Source organism: Dicentrarchus labrax, unplaced genomic scaffold, assembly GCF_905237075.1.
Source record: "Dicentrarchus labrax unplaced genomic scaffold, dlabrax2021, whole genome shotgun sequence".
Lineage (NCBI taxonomy): Eukaryota > Metazoa > Chordata > Actinopteri > Moronidae > Dicentrarchus > Dicentrarchus labrax.
In genome coordinates, this window is record NW_026136703.1 from 9,349,139 (window position 1) to 9,375,576 (window position 26,438).

Consider the following 26,438-nt stretch of genomic DNA (forward strand, 5'->3'; position numbering starts at 1 on the left):
AACCTTAAATAACGACACCAGGGTCAGATTTATTCAACATACATGTTTAAATGCTGCAGTCTGTACAAGAAATATGAAAAAATGTGTGGGATATCAGGGCGTCCTTGATTAATTTGGCTCATTTGTCTTTTTTAAATATAGGCATCAATTCCTTTTTCTTTAATACAACAACAGTCTTTCTGGAGCAGACTAATTCCCACCACTTTCCTCCTCTCTTTGAGCTCTGTCTCCCAAATGACTAAGTAATACAGTACATAGTGGAAGGAAAAATATGGCCTGGATATGGCGCTGCCGTGTTGTTTTCATTCTCTAAACCACCCTGAAAACACTCTGACATTTCTTTCAGGTCCCACAAGACGAGGTGTTATGCAAGTTGGATCTGAAGTAAGAATTGGGACATAAAACATATACTCTTAAAGAGAGCTACTGTGGGTGACTAACACACTTTCTTTATTCTCCCCAAAATCCCATCCCATCCTGGAACAAGGTCATGGAGCTGATGCTACCCATCCAGGATCTTTATGTGCCTTGTGGTTTCCTCCGTACCAGGATTTCATGTATACCAACTTACCTATTGCTCCCTGGGTGCAGGGAAAAAACATTTTAAAAATGCATGCATATGCCAGGTGGAAATGTCAAAGCTAAGAGCAGTCTGTTGTCTCCCTGCGCTAACCGAGGCTATTAACAGGCTTCTCTTGGTTCCCGTGCTTTTTTTTTCTCCTTTCTTTCAGCTGAGTTGTTGAGGACTTGGTGGTGTGCCGGTTACTGTGTCATTAAATGTGTCCGTTGGTGTGTTTCTTTGCCCGCTGGGGTGCTTCAGTCTGAGCTCCTCTCTGAACTCGTAGCTGAGGAGACTGGGCTCACGGGTGCAGAGATGAGCGTAGGAATCCACTAAAGCCCTGATGTGGGGTATAGTGAGCTCTGTGGGCCGTAGAGTGGGGTCAACGTCTGCGTTTTGCATCATCTCCTGTGTCAGCTCAACACGACACGCCTCAGGGAACAAGTTTCTGGGGAGGAAAATAGAAAACGTGAAGAAACGATACAGTACATGAGAAGTACAGATTCCTACACTCAGGTCGCTTTGATATCTTAATGATCATGCAAGTTTAATGGCATTATAAAGTTCAAACAGAAAGAAATTATCCCTCAGCAATTATTTCAAATCTGTGAAGTTAATTGAAATCACACAAAGGGCTAGAACTGCTCATGAATTGTTAATTTGTTCTACTGCCATATTCCATAGTCAAGGGATGTAGATACTGACACACAACTCACACAGACACAAACTTTGCTAACAATAAAAGGGGCTGCTTTAATTTAAATGAGCAATTTGCATTGATTGTGCTGGCTCTCCCTCTGAAAAGCTCTCCCTCTCAAAATATTCATTACAGAGAGGTAGCCATTTATTTTTAAAGACATTTCCCTGCCTAACATGTTCTTCTGTATTCTTTCTCTGCAGGTTGGTGAGCAATAGCCAATTCCACACACTCTGGAGTACAGATGCTTTTTAGGCGCTTCAGCACTGGTGCCTCCTCTCCAATTTGGTGCTTCTGCCGCCAACCCACTGCAGTTACATAAAACATGCTGCCTCGTCTTCCTATGCCACCTCAATGACTCATAATTGCTGCGCTCTTTCACACAGCCAGTGTTCCATTGTTATCTGGGCCTACATACACTTTCCTAACAGGCACGGGGGTGATGGGCAGCGTGCACATGCATGTGGGCGTGTGGGTTTGTTGCTAGTGGTTTCAAAGAGAGCCTGAGTGTGTGCTGATGTGCATGCTTTAGTTTCTGAAAACCTCAAAAGTTATGTCTTTGTCAGAGTGGTGTGTGTGTGTGTGTGTGACCAAGAAAAGCAAATCAAAAAAACACTCTAATTAATGATGAGATGAAGATGAGATGCTGTCAGAAAACAGAATGAAAAATGTAGAGAGAGAATGATAGATGAGGATGAGACATGATTAAAAAGTGAAGAGAGAGAGAGAGAGAGAGAGGGGAAAGCGAGGGTAGATGCTTTACAAGCTACATCAAGTTGTATAATTGTGCTTACTCTACTCCTCTATAGCAGTACTTTCTGCGGAACTGGAAAATGTTCCTGATGACTTTCTCCACCACCTTGAAGGGCTGCTGGATCTGGGGCTGAACCAGAGGGGTGAAGTGAACTACTCCCACGTCCACCTACACACACACACGCACACGCACACGCACACGGAGAGAGGAATCAAAACAGCAGGGGGTTAGCACACATTCAAACTAGATTGCAAAGAGTGTGCTCATGGGAATGAAGAGAGGAAAAAAGTGTCAGGAGAGAGCAGGTATGTGTGAGGAGGAAGGAGCATGCAAAGTGTGGAGAAAAATGCCGGGATGAAAGGTTGCCTGACAAATAGTAGGAGAAATACAAAGCTGGGCAGAGAGAGAGCGAGAGAGAGGGGAGGTAGAGGGATCAACACACTGGGATAAAAGAAAAGAGGAAAGGCAGAAAATAAGATGACGCAGCATGGCTGGCTGGCGAGCCAGTTCCAGTTGCCACAGTAACACCTGTGCGATGGACCATAGAAACTGAGCCTCTCTCCTTTTTTTTTCCTGTCGCTGCATCACCACTGAGTTTCTTAATGCCTATGAGCCTGACTCACTGTAGCGCTCTTCTCTTCATCCCACTGTCTTTGCCCATCCAGCTCTTCCCTTCCCACTGAGAGTGAAACCAGTGGAGCGTGAACATATATAGATAAAGTGATGGGTACGTTAGACAGCCACAGAGCGCATATCCTGCTTTATGGGAGGCTCAGCGGACAGATGCACAGTGACTAATTCTCTGCTACTTGCTTTTAACCCCTTCTGAGAAACAAAAAAAACATTAAAGAAAGTCATGGAAACACTACTCTCACTAAATCCCTGGCTTTGTAAAGTTCAGCATATAGCTATTTCACCATCCAATTGTTTATCCATCCGCTTTATCTATTTCATCGGTCTATGCATTATTTTTAGCTAACCATTTCACAATTTATTTATTACTTTTTAGTAATAATAGATACGTTTCTGTTGCCTTAAGCTAACCATTTTAACTGTCACCTCAGTACTTTTAGCTATTTCAACCATTTATGTCGTCTTTTAACTGTTCTGGCATACCCCTCAGCTCACTCGCTACCTAGTTTTCACACACACTCGATCACAACATGTTGTGTTTAGTGTTGCAGCTGACTCAATGTATGGATATTTGTTTCCGTTCTAAATGTAATTTCTATTTTTTTCAATCTAGTTGAGTTACTCTATGATCTTTCCACATACACCTGGCAACTACTGCTGTATCTACTACGGTTCAAGTACCCCTGGTTGGGAATCACTGTACTGTTGAGGACTGGTGACCTTGGTTCCAGTTCTTCACTCGCTGGTGTGTACTGATCCTTCCTGTTTCAGCCCTAAACTGACATGACACACTGTTGAAGTTATTGTGCCTGACTCTGCAAAGCCTAGCTCACCCTCTCTTTAACTTTACAAGCACACATCTACACATCCACACGTTCTCTCTTCACTCTATTGTTCCCCTTCAAAGGATCATCTACTCTCTTCATCTTCTGATGCCATGATGGGATCAGAAGAACCAAAATACATTAAAAGACTATTTCTGAATCTCTGGATCTGTGCGTTTTCAGCACAAAGAGGGCCATCATCTTTCAAGGGCGTTTCACATGATGCTGTTCAGTCCTGCAAGTTATAGCTTGAGGGTCTACTGCACAATCAGAGAGATACTCTGATGATGTGTGCGGACCAATGGCACAGCCAGACAGTGGGCAGCAGCGCAGAGCAGTCGCCTGTCTGTCTTTCTATAGTTGGTAATAGCCTTACTTCTCTGGTGAAGGAGCACTGAGAGGGACTGTACTCAGACTGGCTGAGCAGACTGACAATGGGGCATCAGCAGCGTTAGTCTTAATAAGAATACATTTCATTGTACTTAAGTGCTTCTTGGCTTTGAGTGCTTTTTCAGATAAGACTTTTTATAGAGACAAACAAGTGTCTATACACAGTAAGTAGCTCACATGTCAATGTGAATAGAAATAAATTTGAAATCTGAAAGTGGAATAGGGTGTTTTTTGATGAAGGATACACAAGCTGAGAAGACGTACGACGGAGAAGACAGATGTTGCATACAGTACATGTGCAGGTATGTAAATGAGAGGAGAGAAAGTGTGCAGGTGCACGAATGGGAATGTTACGCAGCATGTTAACATTTAAAAGGCAAGTCAGACATGCAAAAAACACACACCCGCAGACATACTCCCCTCCCCCCCTTACTCATACAAACACATACACAGAGGTAAAATAAAAAAGGACATCTAATTCGGCTCAGACTATATGCCCTGCGGAGCTCCTCCATCCTCAAGGCTTGTATTTCTGGATTGTCTGACTCACTCTCATTCACAGCTGCCTTTTGCTTTCCTGGGCTTGGGGCTGGCGTCGATAATTAGGGGAGGAAAACTAAAGTAGTCCAAAGGCGCGCTAAGGATTTCTAATGAGCTGTTTAGATTCCCCTTTTCTGTGAACAACTGAGGTAGCGCTCGGGAGCACTTGTAAACCGCAGTACTATCTCTTATCAGATCTATAGATCCCTGTGTAGAAATGCCTGGCTGCTGCTGAGCTTCCTGCCGCAGTGGCGTTTAATGGGACGGCAGTGTTGGAGACTGTTAGTCTCAACAGCCCTGGAGGCTAGGTGCAATAATAGTGCAGAGAAAGCTTCTAACTCCCGGGTTCAGCATTAGATGGTTCGATGTGGACGGAGACAGAAAGGATGTTGTGAGTTGAAGCTGTAAGTGTGTGTACTGTACAGCTGTAAAGTAAACCTCATCTTTAATTTTAATGTCGATTTTTGTCATGTTTAACGCAGTCTAACGTTGAATGATGAGTTCATGGTTTATTTGTGTCAGTAATGGCCTTGGCTTCGTCTTGATGTGTTCATTATTAATACACTAACCCTTTTAGTTCAGATGATGCATTTTAAATACAAAGGCCATGTGGCAGGTGTTGTCAAGGGCATTAAGAAATGTGGCTCCATCATTTGGTTTAGAACAATTCCTCCACCTGTCACATCAACATTTTTGTCGGGAATTTCATATCTGGAATGCAAACTGCTTCTATCAGTGCTTTGGTGATGCAAGATCAGACCACCATCTGTTAGGAAACAGCAATAAAAAGGAATGTCTTTAATTTCACTCTCTGCTGGAATAATTAGGCCATTTATATTCCGCACTTCATGATTTAAGAGAGGATCAAGGGGAAAAGTCGATATGGGGACTATACATGCAGCAGCATTTCAGCCATCAGCTTGTCCAACTCACTTTGCTGCTATGATTTATATATGGCCTTGCAACATGGCTTCACTAGGTAGCACCACTGGAATATATCCTGCTCCCTGCCATTAATCTTTCCACTGATAACCTCAACATGCAAGGAAACCCCGTCTTAAATCACGAGCCGTCACCTGGGCCCTCCACTGAGGTGCTATGAACATGCCTTTTCCCCCCCTGCCCTCCCCCGAAACCCCTAAAATACTTTGCATCTGCTGGGAGATCCTGAACTGGGGTAGCAGACTGACTTATTGACCCTATCTGACAAGCTTAATATCTCCCCCTCGCTCGGGTTCTCCTATCTCTCTCTCCTTCTCTTTTTTTTTTTTTTACAAGGGTGGCAGTAAGGATCATACATACAAAGCAGACAAAGACTGGATTGCTCTGACAGTACTAGGCTTGGGCAAACCACTGTATGTAGCAGGGGAAAACAAGCAAATTGTTACCACTAATTCGGGCCCTAAATTAGATTGTTATGTAAGGATCTATGCTCAGCTCATGAAATTTCCTGTCGCTCTGACTCTCAATCCTGCTAATCTGATCAGACCTTTTGAAAATGAAGGCTTTAAACATTTACATTTACACTTTGAACCTGTTTCTTCCCTTATATATGGTATACTAAATCTGATAAACACTTCTACTGTAAAAAGAAGCTTTTATACTGCTGAATTCCCTGGTAGAGTATTTGAAAAGGGCAAAATATGAGAGATCTCTATCTACTTTTGTCTGTAACTCAAGACCTTTTCTGACAAAAGTCCTACAGCCATATTAACATACTTGTGCATTAATATATTTCATGTGTTTGACCTTCCCAGAGCTCAGCAGAGAAGTCCATTACTCCAGCTCTGCTCTGTGGTTCTCAAGCTCCCCTTTCCCCATTTCCACCCCCGATGTCTCTTTCTTGGTCAGTTCTTGCCCAATGGCGTGTGAGCAGTAATTTGTCATGTCCCTCTAAGCGTAACCAAGATGAGATGGCAGGGGCCCTGGGGCACCAGCCACTGTGGTACCTGAACCACCAACAATTGCACTTACATAATGGCAGGCAGGTTCTGAGAAAGAGCAGGGGGGTGGAAGAAAGCTATATACAGCCAGGGAATACAGGAGAAAAAAAAGCTCACAGAGATCCTGCAACCAAAGGGAGAAGAGCTGCATTAATCATGACAATACCTTGAGAAGACAACCTCCATTACATCAGTGGAGGAAGACAGCCTCTCAGAGAGGAGAAGGCAGCAGTCAATGCCGCTGAACATACTAGGCTGATGTTGCTTGAGGGGTTTGGGGAGGAAGGGCTTTGGCTTCCTGAGCAGGCAGCCCAGTGCACTTCCCATGAAATCGCCCATGGCATGCACACAGGACATTCAAGACTGTAGCCCTACACTTTAACAAGATCAACTCCTTGGAGAGATGCTTTCGTCATAGAAAAGCTTGAACTTTGCCCAAAAATGTTACTGGAACAGCAAATGGGGACAACATGGGAAAATAAGTTTATAACTTAAATAAGTCATAAATACCATTGTACATTGTTCACTTGGGAGTCAGTCTTAATGGAGTAAGCTGGAGAGACTCATTAATCAAGCCAGTGCCGGTAATTTTGCAACATGTCACAAGTGTTTTGGCTTGGACGGGTTTACACATATTATGTTGGGTGAAACTGGACCCGGGCCCTTGCTCCACAACAAGATTGCATTGACAGCGACATCACGGCTATCACACGACACCTTGCATCTCTGCTGTGAACAAACCGCCTTTGCAAGACGATGAGCACGAAAAACCAATTACGCAAGAGAGGACATAAAAGAGGAAAATGCAAATTGAACGATAAAAGACGCTTGTGTGGGTAAAAGGGAGCACGGCTGGTCCGGCTGTGCCTCAGAGCTATGCTGCAGAAAGGCTAGAGAGCTCTGCTGTGAGGTGATAAAATAAGGGGGACCATGCTTATAATAGCCTGCAATATCTTCACACATCACAGCGTCACACATCTGCACTCACCGGGTGTATGTTAACTGGGTTTTGCTTTTTTCTCCTTCCATCTTTTTCTCCCTTTTCATCCACTCCCTCTATAATCTATTTATTTATTTATCTTACTCCCCACAGAACAACACCAGCATCAGCACTCAACGTCTCATCGGTTACAAGCAGACAGGTCACACATCCCATACTGTAGTCAAGTCTCTATAGAAATCTGAAAAATGTCTCCTCCTCCTGCAGTGGCATCCCAGGAGTTCTGAGAATGTAGTCTTGAAGGTCGACACCAACATCACACTGGAGGTAATGTGGTGAGCACCATCCCCGTGTGCTGGCCAGATCTCATTTTAAGAAAGGGTCTCTTAGGGGTAGTTTATGGGAAACAACTGCTGGAAGGAGCACCGGGCCATATTAAACAAACAGATCAATAGTTAAACAAATCAATCGCTACCAACCTATCTACACGTAATGGCTACACATCACTGTGGTCAATGCCTGGTCGTTATACTGTAAGTGGGGGGATAGGCGAAAATAAAACTCCCACAGCTGGCTTGTTTTTGCTTATTTGCCCATGCAGCAAAAATAATAGCAACACACATCTGCGTTTCCAAGGGTATCAGGTCTATTAGTCCTGTATGATTCCCCCCCCTCTCTCTCATTTTGTCCTTTTTGTCATTCATGAATCAAGGCCGTCCTAGCCACTCCCACCCTTGTTGTATGTCCTCTACAGAGAGGAGAGGAAAGACAGGCAAAGACAGGGTAGCAGCTGTGAGTTTTAGGCTCCTGCTGACTGATGCCTGATGAAAATTATGCCCCAGGGAGGGTCTGTTTTGGCATGGTGGGGTCCACATGCTCCTCTGGCCTCTGGACCGACACATAAACAAACAAAGCTTCGTAGAAACGCAATTCTGGTCAGCTCATCTGGTCGTAATGATAGCAGATTTTTCTTTGTCTTAATTAGATAACCCTGACCAGTTGTGTAGTGAGGCTATGTTTAGAAATCTTATCTGGATTGTGCATCTTGGCAATTTCTTATCTTTTAACAACAGCGGCATTGCATGATGATTACTGAGCAGCTCAATGCAGGAATGGGATGGATTTAATTATTTATTTGTTAGTTAGTCTACATTACACAGAAAGAAGAGGTTTTTTTCCCCAGCCCGAATAAAGTTTGAAGAGACGAATGATGTTGCGTTGGATTAACAAATACCATTGTGCAAAACTACATTCATTATTCATATCACGTTAGGTGAGAAATGCTGCCATTTCTGTGGTCATAATTTAGTTTTCTGACATGATGAGGACATTATATATATATATTTGACATTTCCTAAGTATTTCTACTGTAACTATCATGAAAATAAATTCTCCAGATAAAGAATATTCAGAGGTTGTCTTAATATACTAAACTCTGTTACTGCAGTGTAGAAACAACTTTTCAGTTCAGTTTATGCTTAATCACATGTGACTGACTGGAAATATAAGTTTAGTAAGACAGACAGTTAACAATAAGAACAATATAAAGTACAACATTTTAGCTATGGCACTCGGTTTTTGTCATCGGCACAATCTCTTTGAAGGAATAAAACAATGTCTCACAGGGAGTATGGACATTGTTTATGGAGCCACATTTTCTGCTGATTATATTTGTACAAATGACATTCACCTCCAGAAATGACAGACACTGCAAAACCCGGCCAAATAAAACCAAAGCTTTCCACATAGACACCTCTAGAGGAAGGTGAGAACCCTGAATTAAGTTGTAACTGACTCTTACAGCTTTATAATGCGTTTATAAATGACTGCTAGATAACGAAGTTTAGTTAGCTTAAGTTAACGCTAGTTATTTAGCTATCTGTTTATTAATTTTTGTTAGGGTTAGTTTGTTAATCATTCGAATTTTAGAGGGTAGATTAAGTTGTACAGACTGACGACAAGAAACAAGCAAAATAGGCAATTAAAAGTAACACGTTGTCCATAGAAAGAAAGAAAGCGGTAACGTTAAATAATCCGTTGCTATCGGGTTAATTCGACGGTTGGTTGTCATGGCAGGAGGAGGTGACGGTTTGGCGGTTTATAAAGTTGTTGTTGTGAGGCAGAGACTGCGCGCACACACATTCACACACAAACCGGCGAGGAGAGAGAGAGAGAGAGAGAGAGAGAGAGAGAGAGAGCGAGGCAGAGAGAGAGAGAGAGAGAGAGCTAAGGAGAGAAAGAGGGAGACAGCCAGAGCGCTACGGTTATTTCTCCCGGGCTGCGGCCAAGGCTGTGTGGTCTACAGAGCGGGGATGTCCTCTGATACACTGTTGCTAAGGAAATGGATGGGTTGAATGGATCCGTGGTCCGGGCTGTATTCTCCTCCTCGCCCCCTCATCAGCCCACTGTCTCTCAGTGTGCGACTCTGTGTGTTTACAGGAATCACTGCGAACAACGTGACGCGCCAGCTCTGCACCAGCCGGGGTAAGGGATTATTTCAACATCGCCTTTTCTACACCCCCCCCGCCCCACTCCCCACTCCCACTCCCCCCTTCTTGGATCATAAAACAACAGCAAACAATTAGACTGAGCTTCGAGATTATGTATTCAAAGCTGGAACGACCTATTTATTGTTACATGAGAAAAGAGCACAAAGCGCCGGCTAGGAAGTCCGACAAAATAGTAATCCAAAATAACTGGTACATTCACAAAGTTTAATTCTAGCGGCTGACTATAGCCTATTGAATAAACTGGTACTTTACCTAAAGATACCGTTGTGTGATTAAAAAAGGTAGGCTCAGTTTATTAGGCAAACAGCTCTGAAATTAAAGTGCTAGAATATACAGTATATGAGTGGGGTGAGGGCACTGCAGCTTTAAGTCCACATTGCTATTGAGCATTGCAAATACCACAAACTCATTTCTCCCTCTCCAATAACAGCTCTATGGGGCTCCGCTAAGGAGAAGGAGAAGGCAGCACATAGAAGATGCACACATGCACAGCAAACCACCCAGCGTCTTGCTTACCTACAGCATAGTCAGCCAGAGCCAGCTCTTATCTCTCGCTTCATGCTGCCCCTTTGTTTCCAGCCAGAAAAGTCTGTGCTTGTGTGAGGTGAATGAGGGGAGAAAGAAGGAGGGAGCGAGCGAGAGGGGACCCACTCAGTTAAATTTCTGATTTCCGTCTCTTTCCTCCAGTCCAGTGCAGCCGCAGCTGAAGAGCTGAGGAACTGGGGATTTGACTGGCAGCTGGTGTACCACCACCAAGGGAGGGGAGAGAGAGAGGCGGCTGGTCAGTGGGGTCGACGAGCCTGGCTGGCGCTGGGTGAATGCTGCCTGGCGAGGACAAGGGCTGAGGCGGCAGCAGCGGCATCAACTTGACAAGAAGCATGGCATCCACGGGCATGCAGATATTTGGATTTGTCCTGGCGCTGCTGGGCATCATGGGTGCCATGGTGGCCACTCTGCTGCCCAATTGGAAAGTCAGCGCAGACGTGGGCTCCAACATCATCACAGCCATTTCCCAGATGCAGGGTCTGTGGATGGACTGCACATGGTACAGCACAGGCATGTTCAGTTGCACACTGAAGTATTCTGTGCTTTCGCTGCCTGCATACTTGCAGACTGCTCGCACCACCATGGTTCTTTGCTGCGTGCTGGCTGCCATGGGCCTCTGCCTCGCATCCCTGGGACTAAAATGCACACGTTGGGGAGGTGGACGGCGCTCCAAGCGGCACGCTGCGATTGCGAGTGGTGGCTGCTTTGTCGCTGCAGGCTTTCTGTGTCTGGTGCCTGCTTCCTGGTTTACCAACGAGGTCATCACTAACTTCCTGGACTCCAGTGTGCCCGAGAGCAATAAGTTTGAGCCTGGGGGTGCTGTGTACGTGGCCTTTGTTTCCGCAGGATTCCTCTTCATGGGGGGGTGTATCTTCTGTATGTCCTGCTCGGGGAAGAGGCACGGCCCCCAGGACCTGGTCCTGCTCCCTCCCCCTGACAAATTGCTGCTCCAGCAGCAGCAGCAGCAACAGCTGCTCCAGCAGCAGCAGGAGCTCCAGCACCAGTACTGCTCTCTCTCCCCATTAGACAATAAGACTGGCTACAGCCTGCAGGACTATGTGTAATAAAGCAGCGCTGTGTGCGCTACGGCTAAAGGGAGACGAGCCTGAGGGGAAACATCGCGGCTGATGCTACACACTAGGCTCTACTCCAGATGGAGGTGGAGAAAAAATGATAAAGGAGGGCAACAACTTTGAATTCATTTTCCCTTCTCCTCTATCTTGCTCTTCTACATTTTCTTGTTTTGCAAGCACAAGCAGTGGAGGTATTCCCTAAGCAGCGCCTTGGAACAAACAGTGTGAATGTGTAAGGAGCCAGGATAAGGTGCTGCAGCATCGAAGGAAGCCGCTAACCAAATGCAGACATCCTTCATCAGTAAATCACAGAAAGAGTTCCCGGGGGAATGGATTAAGCAAATAAGGAAGCCTTCTGTGTAGATTTTTTTCCCCTTGCCAAAGGTTTGAATTGAAAGAAAAAAAGCAATCATTTAGCTGCTATTTACAATCGTTTGGTTCCCTCCCAGTTGACAAAATAGGCAATATAACATGAGAGCAGTAGGTGGAAAACCCTTTCATAGCAAGCCATTGTAGTTTTTCGTATACTTATCCACTAGAATGCTACATGGAATTGATTGAAATAAATGGTCATATTTTTGTTAGCTACTAGAATGATGTTGATATTTTGCCTCTAAAGCATGCTGTGTGGAGCCTGTCTGTGTATTAATACAGCGGAATGCCTGGTAGAAGACTGAGACATAGCCACAAAATGCCTGTGCCTGAAAAGCTGTAGAAACATTACCCTGCTGTAACTGTTCAAAGAGGACTGTCAGGAGGAGTGGATGTAGGCTGCTGGGCTGGATTTGAGACAGAAAATGCAGACAAGCAGTTGCCTGCCTCTCTCTCTGCAGGTGGAAATATGAGAGTGATGGAGAGAAATTAATAGAAGGAGATTCAATCCTTCAGCAGAGTGGACTATCTGATATGCTGTTTTTGTATTTCCACCCAGACAAAAAAAAAACATACTGCCTGTAAGGAGCAGCCACCCATCCCAATCCATCTACCCATTCCTGTACGCCCTCAGACGTGCGCACCCACACACTTACTCATGCTCTTGTATGTCTTTTTGTACACAGTAAACACTCAGACACGCTGGCATTTTGCATGTGCTTTTCACTCCTGTCATCCTCCTCTGCACTGCCATGGAAACAGAATTCGGCATTCAAATGACTTTATTGTCTGGGGGTATGTGCATGTCAGTCAGTGATTCGAAGTTGTTTAAGGGGGGGCATCTTTTTCCCCTGCTATGGCTCCATAAGCTTTAATCATAGCTTCTGTTCACACTACTTTCACTAATCCCCTTTATTAGCCAGTGACACGAGGCAGCATCCCTGTTACGTGGAAAACGCTGCCCACTGCTGTGGTGTCTATACCGTGCAAGTAGTCTCACAGGGATGAGAGGGTGTTTAATGGTGCAGCGGCGGGGAGGCAAAAAACGAAGCAGAAAAGGAGAAGCTTCTCGAGTCATGGTGGACTGGGTAGCTGTGTGGCAGGCAGCTAAAAAAGGTTTGAGTCATTCTCCATATGTGACTTGTTTTCCAAGTGCGTCAGCAGTGCGCATATGCTTCCAGCCTGCACCTGCAGACGGTCTCAGTGTTTTAAATTGAAGCCAATTGACTATGCCACCATTCCTCTTTTTCCTACCTGTCAGTCCCCACTCCCTCTGTCCTGTTTGTGTCACATGTCACATGGATGTGATCGCTGACAAGAGAAAGCTGATGCATGTTGAAAGCATAGCCGCTCCAATACGCACGCACGCAAAAACAAAACTCCCACCTACTCATTCTGTATTGTCAGTGGCACTGTTAAGCTTTCACACAGTCATGTTCCAGAGCTTGTCTACTCTTTACTGGGGGGAGGGATATCGGAGGAATATTGTTTTTGTGGTTGAGACAGGCCTTGGCTGTGATGTATAGAACTGCACATTCTCTCCTTCTCTCTCATAAACATGCAGCTTCCTGGGGGAGAGCAGATGGCTAAGCCCAGCTCGCCACCTGCAGGCTGCTGCCGGCACGCCACGGGCATCTCTGTGGGCACCACTGCCGGCCCTGGCAGCCCTCTAGGGTCAGGGTTTCTACCCCAACCTGTCTTAGCCATCTTGCCCAGCACAGACTATAGCCGACAGATCTGGCCTCCTGACAATAACTCACTGCCCAGGCACCATAACCAATGCAATAAACAAAGTAAAGAATGTGCCATGTCATCAACTAATACTGACACGTTAAGTGTTTCGAGAATGTGCCAAATCGTCTCATGAGGACACGTTTTAATACTATCTGGAGTTCTTTCTGTTTATTTTTTTATTGCGTTGTTTGTACATGAATTATACATTAGCAAATGTTTTATGGATTTGTGATTTGTTCTGCCAGACTAAGTCTCAAGTCAACTAGATGCCTGTGTACAGTCCAGTGCAGCTTTCGAGGGTTATTTTAAATCCTCTGTATATCCTCATTTCCCAAAGCACAGCAAGACTTCACTGGGCATGAGAATTCTAATTGGAAAGATACAAGTTTGGTATTTTCGAAATGAATAAAAATAATATATTTGTTTCAGGAATTCTGGTTCACTGTAAGTCTGTGATAACTGTACACAAGTATCTATGCTGTTAATGTGTTCGTTTTTACTGAGGGATCAGGATTCCCTCTGATTGTTTCAATATAAAATACAATATCAAGTTCATACCATATCTTCTTTATAAGAAGACAAATCAATGCACCTTTTCTTGTGTTACTTTACTTGACAGCAGTTTGTTTCAAATGGCTGAGCATTCCAAGCTCCCTGGACCAGTACAAATTCATAACACAACTGGCACTCTGGAAAATAAAGGGAACGACTTCTGTCTGAAAGGATTCAGCAGGGGAAATACGAGCTAGAGATTTCTCTTTTTTGTGGCTGTGCAGCTTGATCATCAGCACGCAATTTCATTAGCTTATAAATGGCCAGAGTGCAAAGTGACTAGGTCCTAAAAGTCTAAAGAGTTACAACTCTCCTGCATATACTGTAACAAGACATTGATTTATCATTTTGATAATTGCAGCTTATTTTTGTGGATGCTTTAGCACTTCTTACTTTGCCACAGCATATTTGTGATGATGAACAGTTCACAAGTTCTGATACAGTTGTCTCAATGTGCTTGTGCAAGTAGTTCTATTTTTTACCAATAAAACTATTTTGTGAAAGCAACATACCTACTGTATGTAGTCTGATGTGTGCTCTGATGTGTGCGGCTGATAAGGATGAAGATGGCATTCATCCTCCTGCCAAATCTACAGATTGTTGGATAGTACAGGCTGTGCCGAGTGCAGGCAGGCAGGCTGCTCATACGCCAGCACCCAGGAGCAGTATCAGTCCAACTAAAATATGCATCCATAAAACATTACTATGTGCAAATGGATTTTGAAAAAGGAATTCTACCTTAAATACCACTCCCACTGCCTCCAATAATTCCTTCCTGAGATGACAGTATAATAGACAAACCAAATAACAACACTTCTGGGAGGTTAAGGGAATGGGAGTCAGTTGTCTGGTGTATCTGACTCAGAGTCACGAGTTTACGGACAATAAATAGAGCTGACAACCATTAAAGATGACCACAAAATCAAATAATAACACATACAGTAAGTGGTTGTGTGTGACACATTCACATAAGGCGCAAATAGATTAGTCAATCAACATAAAAATAATCACCTTGAGCTTTAGAAAACAGTGATAGTGATATTTTTCACAATTTTGACATTTTTCAAATTATTAATCAAGAAAAAAATTGGCAGATTACTCGAAAATGAAAATATTTACAAGATGCACCTACTGAAAAGTTTATTTTTCAGCTGTAAAATGAAAAAAAGACATGTCAAATTGTTCCAATCAAAACTGTTCACGTTTGTGTGCGTACTGGCTGATTGTTATTAAGTGATTTTAAACCCTCAAATATCAGTACTGGCCTGTTGTGTATCGTATCAGTGAGGCTTTAATCCATGAAATGAAGAAACGGGACAAACACATGAACACGGGAAATTATCTATAATAAAGACTTCGATATAAAGATCTTAAACTTAGAAACAAACATCACATCCTGCAAATGTGTTTCATTAAATTGGCCTCCCTTGTGCCAAAATTTCTGGTTCCACCTGAACTTAACATAAACAAAATAAATGTTAAAACCACAACTTCTACTAAAAATGATCAAAGTTTGCACAACTTGCTGAATTAAAATGTATTTGGCCTAATCAGAGCTTGTTTCAAATCAGAATACTGTACATTATATTCCTCAACTTTAACATGTGTGTCATACACTGTAGCCCATACAGTTCAGATGGAGCGCTCATTAAATCCTTTTTTACAGCTCTCATTACAGCTGATTGGAGCCTCGTCGACACCGGCTGAGTGAGAATGTGCTTTCCTGAAACAAACATGGATTATTCAAGTCTCTCTCTCATTCTCCCACTCCTCTTGGTTATGCAACAAGAGTGCAGATCAAATAACTACTCCTCTCGTGGGGAAACGCTAATAAGATCTGCTCCTCTGTGTATTTAACCTACATTTTCCATCAAAGGCTCTCACCCCAAGTTGCCGCTATGACAGATCTGGAATGTGAGCTTAGATGAGGGGAGGTGAGCGCTTGTCAATTTGAGGCAAGGGGTTAATCATGCGTCAGGGCTCTTCTCTTTTGAACTTCCCTGCCACGTCAATTTCGCTGATTATTTTATTGACCTCCTGGACCGGGCATGTAACCTTTCCAACAGATCAACCACAGAATAAGAAATATTTGAAGACAATGAAGCCCCACAAAAGAGCGTTGATTCACTGGACCATTCATGACTGCAGACACAAAGAGCGAGACGGATATGGGAACATGTTAGGGAGCTGTCATGCCACTGCTCACCAAAACTCCATTAGCGATCCCCCACATTACTCAAAATACAGTGAGCCCCCAAATCGCTCTTGTATGTCGCTCGTGGCTCTTTGTTCTGGACAGCAGTTATGCTCGTGAAGGTTCATATTGGAGATATAATGCGGTCATCAACACTGAGGGAGAATGACCTTCCTTTGTTGTAGCGGCTCTCCCTCCTCTGGTCCCGGGTGCTCGTGTGAGGCTGAGGGAATAATAGCAACGACCTTGGCTGAGCAGTTAACTGCTGAGAAAGGCAGTAAACGCTGTGGAGATGACAAAAGGAGCGCTTGTAGGAAAACAATACACTCTGACAGTTCAAAGGAGGCCCTTTAATATTTCAGCTTTGAGCGCGGGACGGGACGTGTGGCTGGGAGGATTCGGTGAGCTGAAGGTGAGGGAGGCTAAATGGTTGAAAGGTGTGGACAACAGTTTTTTTTTTTTTTTAATAAAAATGATCACTGTACTTTGACACATGGACAGGAAGGTTGACGCAATTGTCAGTTAAAGTAATTGTTTTTTTTTAGCTGAAACAATCATGAGAACATGTACAAAAACCACACACACAACACACCCACCAACCCACGCCTTCAATCCCTCCAAAAAGCCTGAAATTGGAGAGTTCATATAACCCTTCAAAGTTAATAGCTTATAGATTGATGCCTCCCATAGTGATGAGGCTTTTCTTCAGATTCTTTAGTTATCAGTGTATCATAGCGATTCACTTATTTGAAGCTGACCCTCTGTCCTTGGGATGTAGCCAGGGCTTTAGCATTATTCCTCAAAATACCTGCATATTCTCTTGGCATGCTCACAAACTAAACAGAAGCTGAATTTGCTAAAACTCTGAGCGCTGACTCTGAGTGAGCTCGGCACAGTTTCTTGTTAGGAGGAGCAATAGATCTCTGGAGATGTTTATAAGCCAACTCTGCCAACCTCGGCATTTTTGTTTAAGGAGAGAGGAGGAGGGGAGTATTTTTAGCTTTTCTTTACCTTGGTTCTGTGATGTATTGAGACCAAGCCCTCGGGCGTTTACTGCGCTGGCACGAGTCATTGAAATAACTTTCCCCGATACTCTTGATACCGCGTTTGACCCCGTTTGCGAGATAGGAATAGGCCTAGATGAATTGTGTTGCCGGTACAATATGTGGCGGGAGGTGAGAAAGCAGTGCAGTCCCTCTGAGTTGATTTTCACTCTTACTGTTGAGGTGAGAGCCGGGCCACTCCAGGTCACAGAGACAGAATCCATCACCGAGCCTGCCACTGCATTACAATGGACTGAGGTGGGTCACATTCGACACCGAGACACCCTCTGAATTCTAAGAATATGATTATTTTAACACTTGAAAAAGCTGCTGACACCTCAGCCACTGAAAAAAAAGAACACATTAAAAATATATGATGAATGAATGTGTGTTTGTATCTGCTGGCTTTTTACAGCAGAAGTCCAAACTCTCCCTGACAAATGCCAGCAGTAATTGATGCTCAACGCAGCATCAACAAATTTAATTTAGACTCTGCTCATCTGGTCTGTGCTCTTGGACGGCGACTGTGTACAAGGCGAACATCTGTAGGGCTCTCCTCCTGCGAGGCTCAGTTAGTTGGTGGGTGATGGCTGATGCAGCCATTACTCAGAGCGGAGATGACGACTGGCCCAGACAACCATCTGCTGGAGGTACGCCTCACTCTCCCTTCAGATCGATCTCTGTCATGAATCTGTCGTCTAGCGCTCTGTACTCGTGTGGAGGAAGCTTCGCTGCTTTTACATCCTTTTCCAGCTTTTGTTTCATTTCACATCCAAACTCTATACGCTTTTATTTTATTTTCCATTCGCCTAGACTCACCAGACTTCTTTTCTTGCCTTTATTTATTTATCTCACCAGTTTCCAGTCTCCTGTCTATCCATCTTTTATTTTTATTGTCATCCCCAATCAGTTTTTCCTTTTACAGTTTTTTCACCTGTATCATTCAGTATTCTAGTCTCACACTATCACTTCTCAATGCCTAATTTCTTCTAATGAATAACACCATTGTTAGTAAGATGCGGAGCTCTGTAAGGAGCTCTACAGAAGTGACAGCAGGTTGCTCGTGATGAAGCATCTATTGCGCAACTTATAGACCTGCCTGTGACGGACAGAAGTTGATTTTAATCACATTCTGTCGAGGAAGAGAGGCAGGGGAAGAGAGACGAGTGAGTCAACACACGCTCTTTAATCTTAGCAAATCAGCTGTTTTCTACGTAAAGAGGCTGTTAAGATGAAACTGAATGACTGGGTGTCCGTGTTGAAGACACAGATTCTTGATGGAAGAGAGCACTCTAAAACTCCTTGACCCCTGGCCAGAATACAAATTAGAAATATGTATAACGGCTAAAGCAACAGCAGGAAAGCAGTTTCTACTCTCAGTTTACTTCCTTAAAGAGCCTTTTCAGGTATTTGTAAAGCTGTGAATGACAAAAGCAATTTAAAAATCACTCAATTTGTCTGTCACCGTGAGAATTAACAGGAGGAGAGCGACTAATAAGGAAAGGGAGGCAGGTGTGATCTGCAGCAGGACAGACCTAGGGCACTCGGAGCCTGGGGGAACACCATCAAAGCAGCCAATCGCTGCTCTCAGAAACCTTCAAGGACAATCTCAGTCACTCAATGTGACACAAGAGAGGTGCAGTCCGGGGGCGAGAAGGACAAGACAGACAGATTAAACAGCGAGGATAAGAACCAATCTGCCCACCCCACGTCAATATGGGCCCCAGCAGCTGCTAATGTAAAATGGATTCAACATTTCCCTTTCTCATTATCCCATTATCCTGCACCGGCCAGATCCTATAGGTTCAAATCAACCGACCCCCCCCCCGCCTTTAAGCTGAAGCTATTTGCTCATCATGGTTATTTGGAAAGGTTCAGTCATTTCATTGGTTTTTCTCTGGCTCTTTGTGACTCGCTGTTTGTTTGATTACACAGTATTAAAGCCACATCAGAGGTTTTTCACACTCCACTAATTTTCATACATGTTGTATTGCACCTGCTGCTGTCTATTTTATGCGTGTAGGAGAGTTGCCATTGGTGACCAACCTGTCACCTACAGAAGTATTCATGAATACAGATATATCATATCGATACATGACTGAGCGGACGTGTTCTAGGTTAGCCATGACTCACTCACTCACAGCAGAACACAGCCTCAGGTTCAGACCACGACAAAGACACCCCGAAAGCAGACAAAAACAAATCCCAGTTGCTGTTTTATTAACACAATCGGTGATCCCAAAGCTTCAGTGGAGACAAGATAATTACAACAATTAGACACCACTGAGCCGATTTATTGGCTATAGGTACGAGGCACAGTCGCACAGACTCCCTGAAAAGGCACGCACATGTTGCAGTAACCGAGAGAGACGGACATAAAGAGGGGGATATTGAGGGAGAGACCTTTGATATTTGGCAGTGTTACTTCCCCGTTTTAATCAACTACTACCTACAAATGGGGGTATTTAGCCATTATCATTTATAAGCAGTGTACAGTATGAACACCACAGATGGTATTCTTTAGAACTTATGCATTTATGCTATAACAATACCTTCCTGTATTTTCTATATACTTCTTCTTCTAGGCAACCTGATTTTATTTATATAGGGCAGCTTTATATACAAATGACTGCTTTAGCTAGAAGTCTATATTCCTGTGTGTCACAACCTCAATCCCCCCTCCACAGGCTTTGATGTTGTCCTGTAAATCAGGCAGGACATTTTTATTGTTCATGCACTGTAATTACTCTGGTGTGCACCAGTAAACAATGCAGAGCCATAGAGCTTTTTATGAATTATACTACATGGCATACTAGTAAAAAGAGGCCTCCACAATGCAGAGAGCACGATAGCATTAATATAGCCTATGTGCTCTCTGATCTTTTATAGGACACCAGCAGCAGGAGGCCTGCTCATCAAACAGCCATCATCTCTCCTAATGATATCAATTCGACCAAGTGCCCATTAAAACATTTAGTGGGGATAGATGGCCTGTGTGGGCATGTGGGAGGTGAGGATTCATCTGCAGTGCATGCACGCGCTTGCAAGTCCACTTAGTTCACGTTTGCATACTGCATGCATAACACACACTCAGATGTGTGCACTTTTACAGCACAGACAAGCATGCTGAAATCCATTAAGCTACAGTTAGACATACACACACACACAAAAACACTCAAGAGTAAAAAAAAAAATGCACAGAAAGGCAGCTGAGTGTGATGAAATAATCATTGGGAGCCATTTCTTCTAAGAGAATGAACAATCAGCACTGGTCCCATTCACTCTGCTGCATTTTAAGCCACGCAGGAGATTAAATATTTACCAATAGTGGGTCTCCTAAAGAGCTGTGACATTTTCAAGGGACCAATAGTCCATCACTGACATCAGCCTAACACCTATCCTTTAATTTAGGAAAAGAAAAACACGGTTTCATTTGTACAAAGATGTAAGAGAGCTCCTGAGTCTGTCAAAAGAGTTGTGTGTCTGAAATCTCAACACATAGCTGTCTATTAGACAACACTGATATTTCACATTTTGCAGCATTACTTTTATTTTTTTTAATGTGTGCCCCCTAGTCCTACTATAAATCCATACCCTGGAAAATAAATTAAAAATCCTTGCATTCTCATATTATGTAAGAGTGAATGTCTTTCTTTCGCCACTGATACACGCGCATGAGCTGAAAGACGCAGAGAGAGAGAGAGAGGGAAATTGGTCCTAAAAAAGAACTAGGCCCTCATTACAAGGCGCAGTGTGATCGCGCCACATCTCAAATACCCACCAGGCATCATTACAACCCAGAAAGGGTCCAAAGACAGAACAGAGACAACACTGATTCAACACAGTCTTAATGAAGCCTTAAAGCAAGAAGAGTGAGGGAGGGATGAGTGATGGTGACATGATGAGGGACTCAGATGGGACCAGAAGAGGAGCAGAGATTAGAAGATGTGAGGAGACCCTGCTGTTATCCTACAATAGGGTAAGAACTGTGAAATAGTAATGCGCCCATCTGCCGCTATTTCAGCACTGGCTCTTAAGGTTGAAATCAACATTCGACTCTCATAACATAACATCATTTTGCTAATTGTGTTCTGAAAATTAGAAATCCTATTTCAATATCACCCCGAGAGAGAGTACACGTGTGGAAAAAACTTTTTTCAAACATGCCATAACACACTGCCTGATTGCTTTTCTTCTTTGATGTGGTTAATTTTAGTATTTTCAACAAAGTTAAATCCTACCTCTGGTTTAGGGACGAAGGCCCGTCCAGGGATGGTGAAGCAGCTGCGGACTGTGCAGAGATACTGAGCCATAATGGACAGACGGCTCCTCTGTTTGCTGCCTGTGCTGGCCGTCAACCTCTGGATGGAGAAGAAAACTAATACCAATTAGTGGTGCATATTCACCAAGACAACGTTAATTGTTGAGGTCATATAAAGTTGTTTTTATTCGTAACCAAACACATAAAGATCAAAAATTGAGAAAAAGATTTGTATTTAAGTTTGTCCTAATTGTGTTTTTATGTGTCATAGACCCATTTTTGTCTTTTTTAGGAGGGGTAGGGGATCTTCAGAGGGAGATAGCAGGTCAACAGCACAGAAGTGGTATACATCATCTGAAGGCTCGGAACCTGAAGATTAATTTAAGATGCGGCTCAGCAGTGTGTGTCAATTTAATCTAGTCATAAATCTGTAATAAACACTGTTGTTGTGGTTAGGCGCCTATTCAAATTTGGAAACTTTACAGTGTATAAGGGCTTAGAATATTATGATATGATATGATATGATGGTCATAGCCATTGGTGCAGCAAACGTTGGGTTGATATCATTTGTTACACAGATTTGGTGCAAAATTTTACCCTTTCTGCCCACTCAAGAATTGATTAAAATGGTCTAAAATCCCACAGTGAGACACCAAGATCACGAGGAACACCATAAAAAAAACCCATGCTGCTATCAAAATCGATATGTAGAGATTCCTGTAAGAATTGCATTTTTCAGGGATTGGATGGCAGAACTTCTCTTCTTGAAATTGCTCAGAAACCCCCTTATTGTCAATATACCTATGAGAGCAATACATCATCTGAATGCCCTAGGTGTCTAGTTTGTGGTTACACAAGGCTGTGATTATTCTGGAGGTCACAGTTTCAAAAAGTGGTCTCACTACGATGGAGTGGCTACTATGGGGAATAACCTCATCACAAATGGGCTCATTGAATCAACAAGAATCTCTGCTTTCCAGACATACTTAATTTATGCAATTCCAATACTATGTAGGGAACAAAGTATGCAGAAATATTCAAATAGACCATTTTTAGAATAGGTGGCAATAACACATATATACTGCAGGAAAAAGCTGTATGGGATGGGGATAAAGTGAGCATGTCTGCATAAGAGAGACTCATGGGTATCTATCTTCATTAACAGATCTTGAGGTGAGAAGTCAAGCAACCCCTTTGAAAATAGCCATGCTAGTTTTCCCCAGCCAAAATTGAGCCTAAGTTTGGAGCATTATCTAACCCCCTTCCTGACAAGCACCATAGTTGGTACCAAAGGATGCCTTAGATCTTCTAGTTTCATATAACAGCAGTACATTCACTAGCTTTAAAACTGAGCCCGCTACAGCCTCTGAAAAACAGTAATGTCGGATGAGGACGCAGACAACCCCATGGGTCTCTGAGGGTTAATAGAAAAAACAAATCCTGCTCTGAATGATTTGACTGGCCTAAATGATAAAACACTCCAGATTTCTTGATTTTAGTTGGACGTTATGATTAATTATGGAAAAAGAAATCAATATTTAATCATAACAATAAAATAAGCTATTCATTACATAATATTTTCATACAGTGGTGATTGCATAGCAAAAAAGCTAGACAGACTACATAGGGTATTAAAGCTTTGATACATTTTTGTTTTAAAACACAATTTAAAAAGGTTTTTTAAGTTCAAGGACTGATTCTTGGCAGCTGGACAAGAAAGATGCATCCTGGTAAATATACACCTTGAAAACTGAAACATGCAACAGTGTTTACCCACCTCTGCGACCTCTTTCTGGAAAGTGAGTGTGAGTCGCGTGCGTCCGTAGACGAAGGGCCCTGTTCTGTTAGCCATGTTCTCCAGCCACTGGATGATGAGCGGGGTCGAGACATTGAATGGGAGATTCCCTATGATGTGAAGGTTTGGTGGATCTGTGGAACCACACGCGTGCACAGTTTAGTTCCATGGATTTACTGCACAGAACCACCGTAACAGCTCGCACGATTTCACAATCTCACCTTCCTCCCATGGTTTAGAGATATTTGGGGGGAATCCTCGGTCCATTCTGTAGGTGAGTATGTCACCGTGGACAATCCTCACCTTCCCAGGTGCTGCCTCAGACAACAGCTGTGAAAATGGTTGCGATATGACATTAAATGAGAAAAATTAACAAACAAACTCTACGGGTGGCCAATTATTATTATTAACTGGTTTCATGTAACTGACAGGTGAAGGTGTTAGGACTTTCTCTGCTCAATGACCCAGTGACCTTGATAACATTGTGCATAAGCTAGTAGCATTGCGGCTGCTCAGTGTACCGTCAGTCCTGGGATGAAGCGTGTATCCTTCTCTACCACAAGCAGGTCTGCCGCCCCGGCATTGAGGATGGAACGGGTAAGACCTCCGGGGCCAGGACCCACCTCGCACACATGGGCATCCCTCAAATTGCCTGCCTGACGCACTATTTTGTCTGAAAAGATGAAGATGGATGACCAACTCAATAGTGCGTTTCATCAATATTTTTGCATGCAATCAGTGAATTATATACTAACTTAGTTCAACCCATGCATCATATAAATTACACAATACTCTCCAATCAAATGGCCATATCGGAGTCTTGGGTACCTAAATTGAGATTAATAGTGTGTGAGGTTGCAATACCTGTCTGCCTCTGTGTGATGAAGATGAGATGCATTAATCTAACAAGTCACCTTGTCCAAGGACAGGAGAGCAGATCAGACCAGCACTGCATCACTGATAATTATATTAAGGCTCAAGCTCCGCAAGGACTGCAAACAATTGACTTGGTTCATTCACATTAGCAGCAGATCTACTCAACCTCACCCATACAGAAAAGCCTGTCGGTTTCAATGCCACGAAACAAGGCTATGTGGAGCTGTGCAATCAAGTGCACTGACAAAACACACTATTGTGCGCACACTGTAGACATAGGAACAAAGAACAGGAGCAAGCGGGTATTGGTGCACTGCAGATAGGGCGAAAGAAAGAGAACGAGCGAGTGAGGCAGACTAACCTGTGAGCCTCAAGTCCAACAGAAAGTTCTGGGACAGCTGTTTCTCAGCTCGCAGTTTGTACAGCTTTATCAGCTCACCCACAGTAGGCAAGGGAGGCAGACGGAAAGACGCCAGTTTCCCTGAGGCAGCCATCATTCAGGTGAACACTGTGAACACAAACAAACAAACAGACACACACACACACACACACACACACACACACAAAAGGTGAGAGAAACTATGATTGATCCTCAGCAGTAAAGCAATTCAGAAGCTGAGAAGCATAAATGTCCAACAATACTGAAAAGGGCAACGTGTGCAACATTATCGGTAATAATAACCTGTCAGTAACAGTATTCTTAAGTTATGATGAAAAGTCAGGAGTGACCTATAGAACTGTAGAGGCAATGTACATATGGTTGAGTTTTTCCTTATTTTAATATCATTTACAATAGTGATTTGGCAAAGTGGTTGAGTGGGCTTTATTTGACCTTTAAATTAAAAACAACAATGCAAACACATAGTATGCAGAGCATACAGTTTTAATCTATGACTTCCTGTCTGGTCTAAACCGTTATCACTTCCAATTACTTCTTTATCAGGTCATAGGATTGATTTCCAATGTCTAGTCTTAAGCTGAGGCGTTAGTGCTGAAGAGCTATTATGTTGCTGTCTTATAATGTGAGCTCGTCCACCACCTAGTGGTGATCCAACAGAAGACTAAATGACTTAAATAAAGACACAAAATACAGCATACCTATTCTTTCACAACACGTTTTAAAAACACGTCCACAGATGAGACTGTTTACACTTTAACTGCTGCTACCAGTCAGTCTAATTAGCAGTCATTAAATCGGCATAATTACGATTTGTTCACTATGACACACACTAAGTCAAATTAGCTGCAAAATAATTCAACAACACATCAGTGCCAGGTCGGGATGACAGCGACATACAGTCCAGCTATTTAAACCTGAACACTTCACTCTTCTTCACACTGAGATGTGACACTCACACACATTTATTAGCATTTGCAGCTAATGTTAGCTTTTAGTCCAAACACCTTGAGCAGAGCCCGTGCTAAAAGACTCGAATGTATAAGGAACACTTCATAGTAGCTTCTAAAAACCGAGATAAGAGTAAGAACAAACTACACACAACGGAATGAGCACACAGAGGTGGAAATACATCAGAGTTTACCCACGTTTCTCACCGGTCTAGCGTTCCTACCTTAAACATCCGCATTCGTCATTGAATTGACGTCCAAGTATCCAATCAGCTTGCGAGAATGGTAACCTTGACCAATCAAATGGAAGTAGGCGGGATTTTACGTTGCCCTTGAAAATCCGTTAATTGTTGGTGTAATGCTGCGTCGCAGTCAAAAGAGGGCGACAATTCAATGATGAACTTATTTACAGTCAGTCTATAAAAAGCAGTATTGGCTCTTGTAGTCTTTGAATACCAAATCATAGTGTCATTATTTGTTTTTGTGATGTTTCCTCTATTAATACAACATGAAACATCGTATGTAAAAAAGTTTTTTACATTAAAAATAGTTGCCTTATTCTGACAGTAGAGCCACATTGTAAATGAAGCTTTAGATCCACATTACACAGACACAATGAACAAGAGTGCAGCTATTAATAATAGGCCATATAATGCAGACATTTATAAGAAGACAGAGACTGGGTCATTATTAAGCATGATGCCCACTCAGGCTTGTAAACATACAATATCCCCTAGTCCCACTGTCACTAGAGGGCTGTAAATTCAGCTTTTGACATCTCCATGATGTTGAACTAATTGAAACCTCTCACTTAAAACTGATGAGCTGTCTGGGTGCCTATAGTCCACTGCAGGG

General features: G+C 43.2%; 2 protein-coding genes across 5 annotated transcripts; one reads left to right on the forward strand and one right to left on the reverse strand.

Annotated features, from left to right (window-relative positions):
* tfb1m (transcription factor B1, mitochondrial) lies at positions 1-25,843 on the reverse strand. 4 transcript variants are annotated; one of them, XM_051391004.1, is made up of 8 exons: positions 25,808-25,843; positions 24,598-24,744; positions 23,882-24,033; positions 23,582-23,690; positions 23,343-23,494; positions 21,546-21,665; positions 2,051-2,178; positions 1-1,007 (listed from the first exon to the last, which is right to left on the reverse strand). In XM_051391004.1, the coding sequence occupies exons 2-8, from the start codon at positions 24,731-24,733 to the stop codon at positions 728-730; spliced, it is 1,077 nt and encodes a 358-aa protein (XP_051246964.1). In that variant the 5' UTR covers positions 24,734-24,744; positions 25,808-25,843; the 3' UTR covers positions 1-727. The 4 variants fall into 4 exon arrangements, with proteins under 4 accessions (XP_051246964.1, XP_051246949.1, XP_051246955.1 ...); XM_051390989.1 differs by having other exon boundaries at positions 25,782-25,825; XM_051390995.1 differs by having other exon boundaries at positions 25,791-25,818.
* LOC127358097 (claudin-20) lies at positions 9,548-14,574 on the forward strand. The gene is made up of 2 exons (XM_051391007.1): positions 9,548-9,764; positions 10,478-14,574. The coding sequence occupies exon 2, from the start codon at positions 10,669-10,671 to the stop codon at positions 11,398-11,400; it is 732 nt and encodes a 243-aa protein (XP_051246967.1). The 5' UTR covers positions 9,548-9,764; positions 10,478-10,668; the 3' UTR covers positions 11,401-14,574.
* Positions 25,844-26,438: the final 595 nt, after the last annotated feature.

What these genes read in the sequence shown, in the direction of transcription:
- LOC127358097 (XM_051391007.1), top strand. Translation starts at nt 10,669, where the DNA reads ATGGCATCCACGGGCATGCAGATATTTGGATTTGTCCTGGCGCTGCTG.
- tfb1m (XM_051391004.1), bottom strand. Translation starts at nt 24,733, where the DNA reads ATGATGGCTGCCTCAGGGAAACTGGCGTCTTTCCGTCTGCCTCCCTTG. An exon ending in CCTTCGTCCCTAAACCAGAG is followed by an intron (nt 2,179 to 21,545) that starts GTAGGATTTAAC and finishes GTGTGTGTGTAG; the next exon opens with GTGGACGTGGGAGTAGTTCA. An exon ending in TACTGCTATAGAGGAGTAGA is followed by an intron (nt 1,008 to 2,050) that starts GTAAGCACAATT and finishes TTTCCTCCCCAG; the next exon opens with AAACTTGTTCCCTGAGGCGT.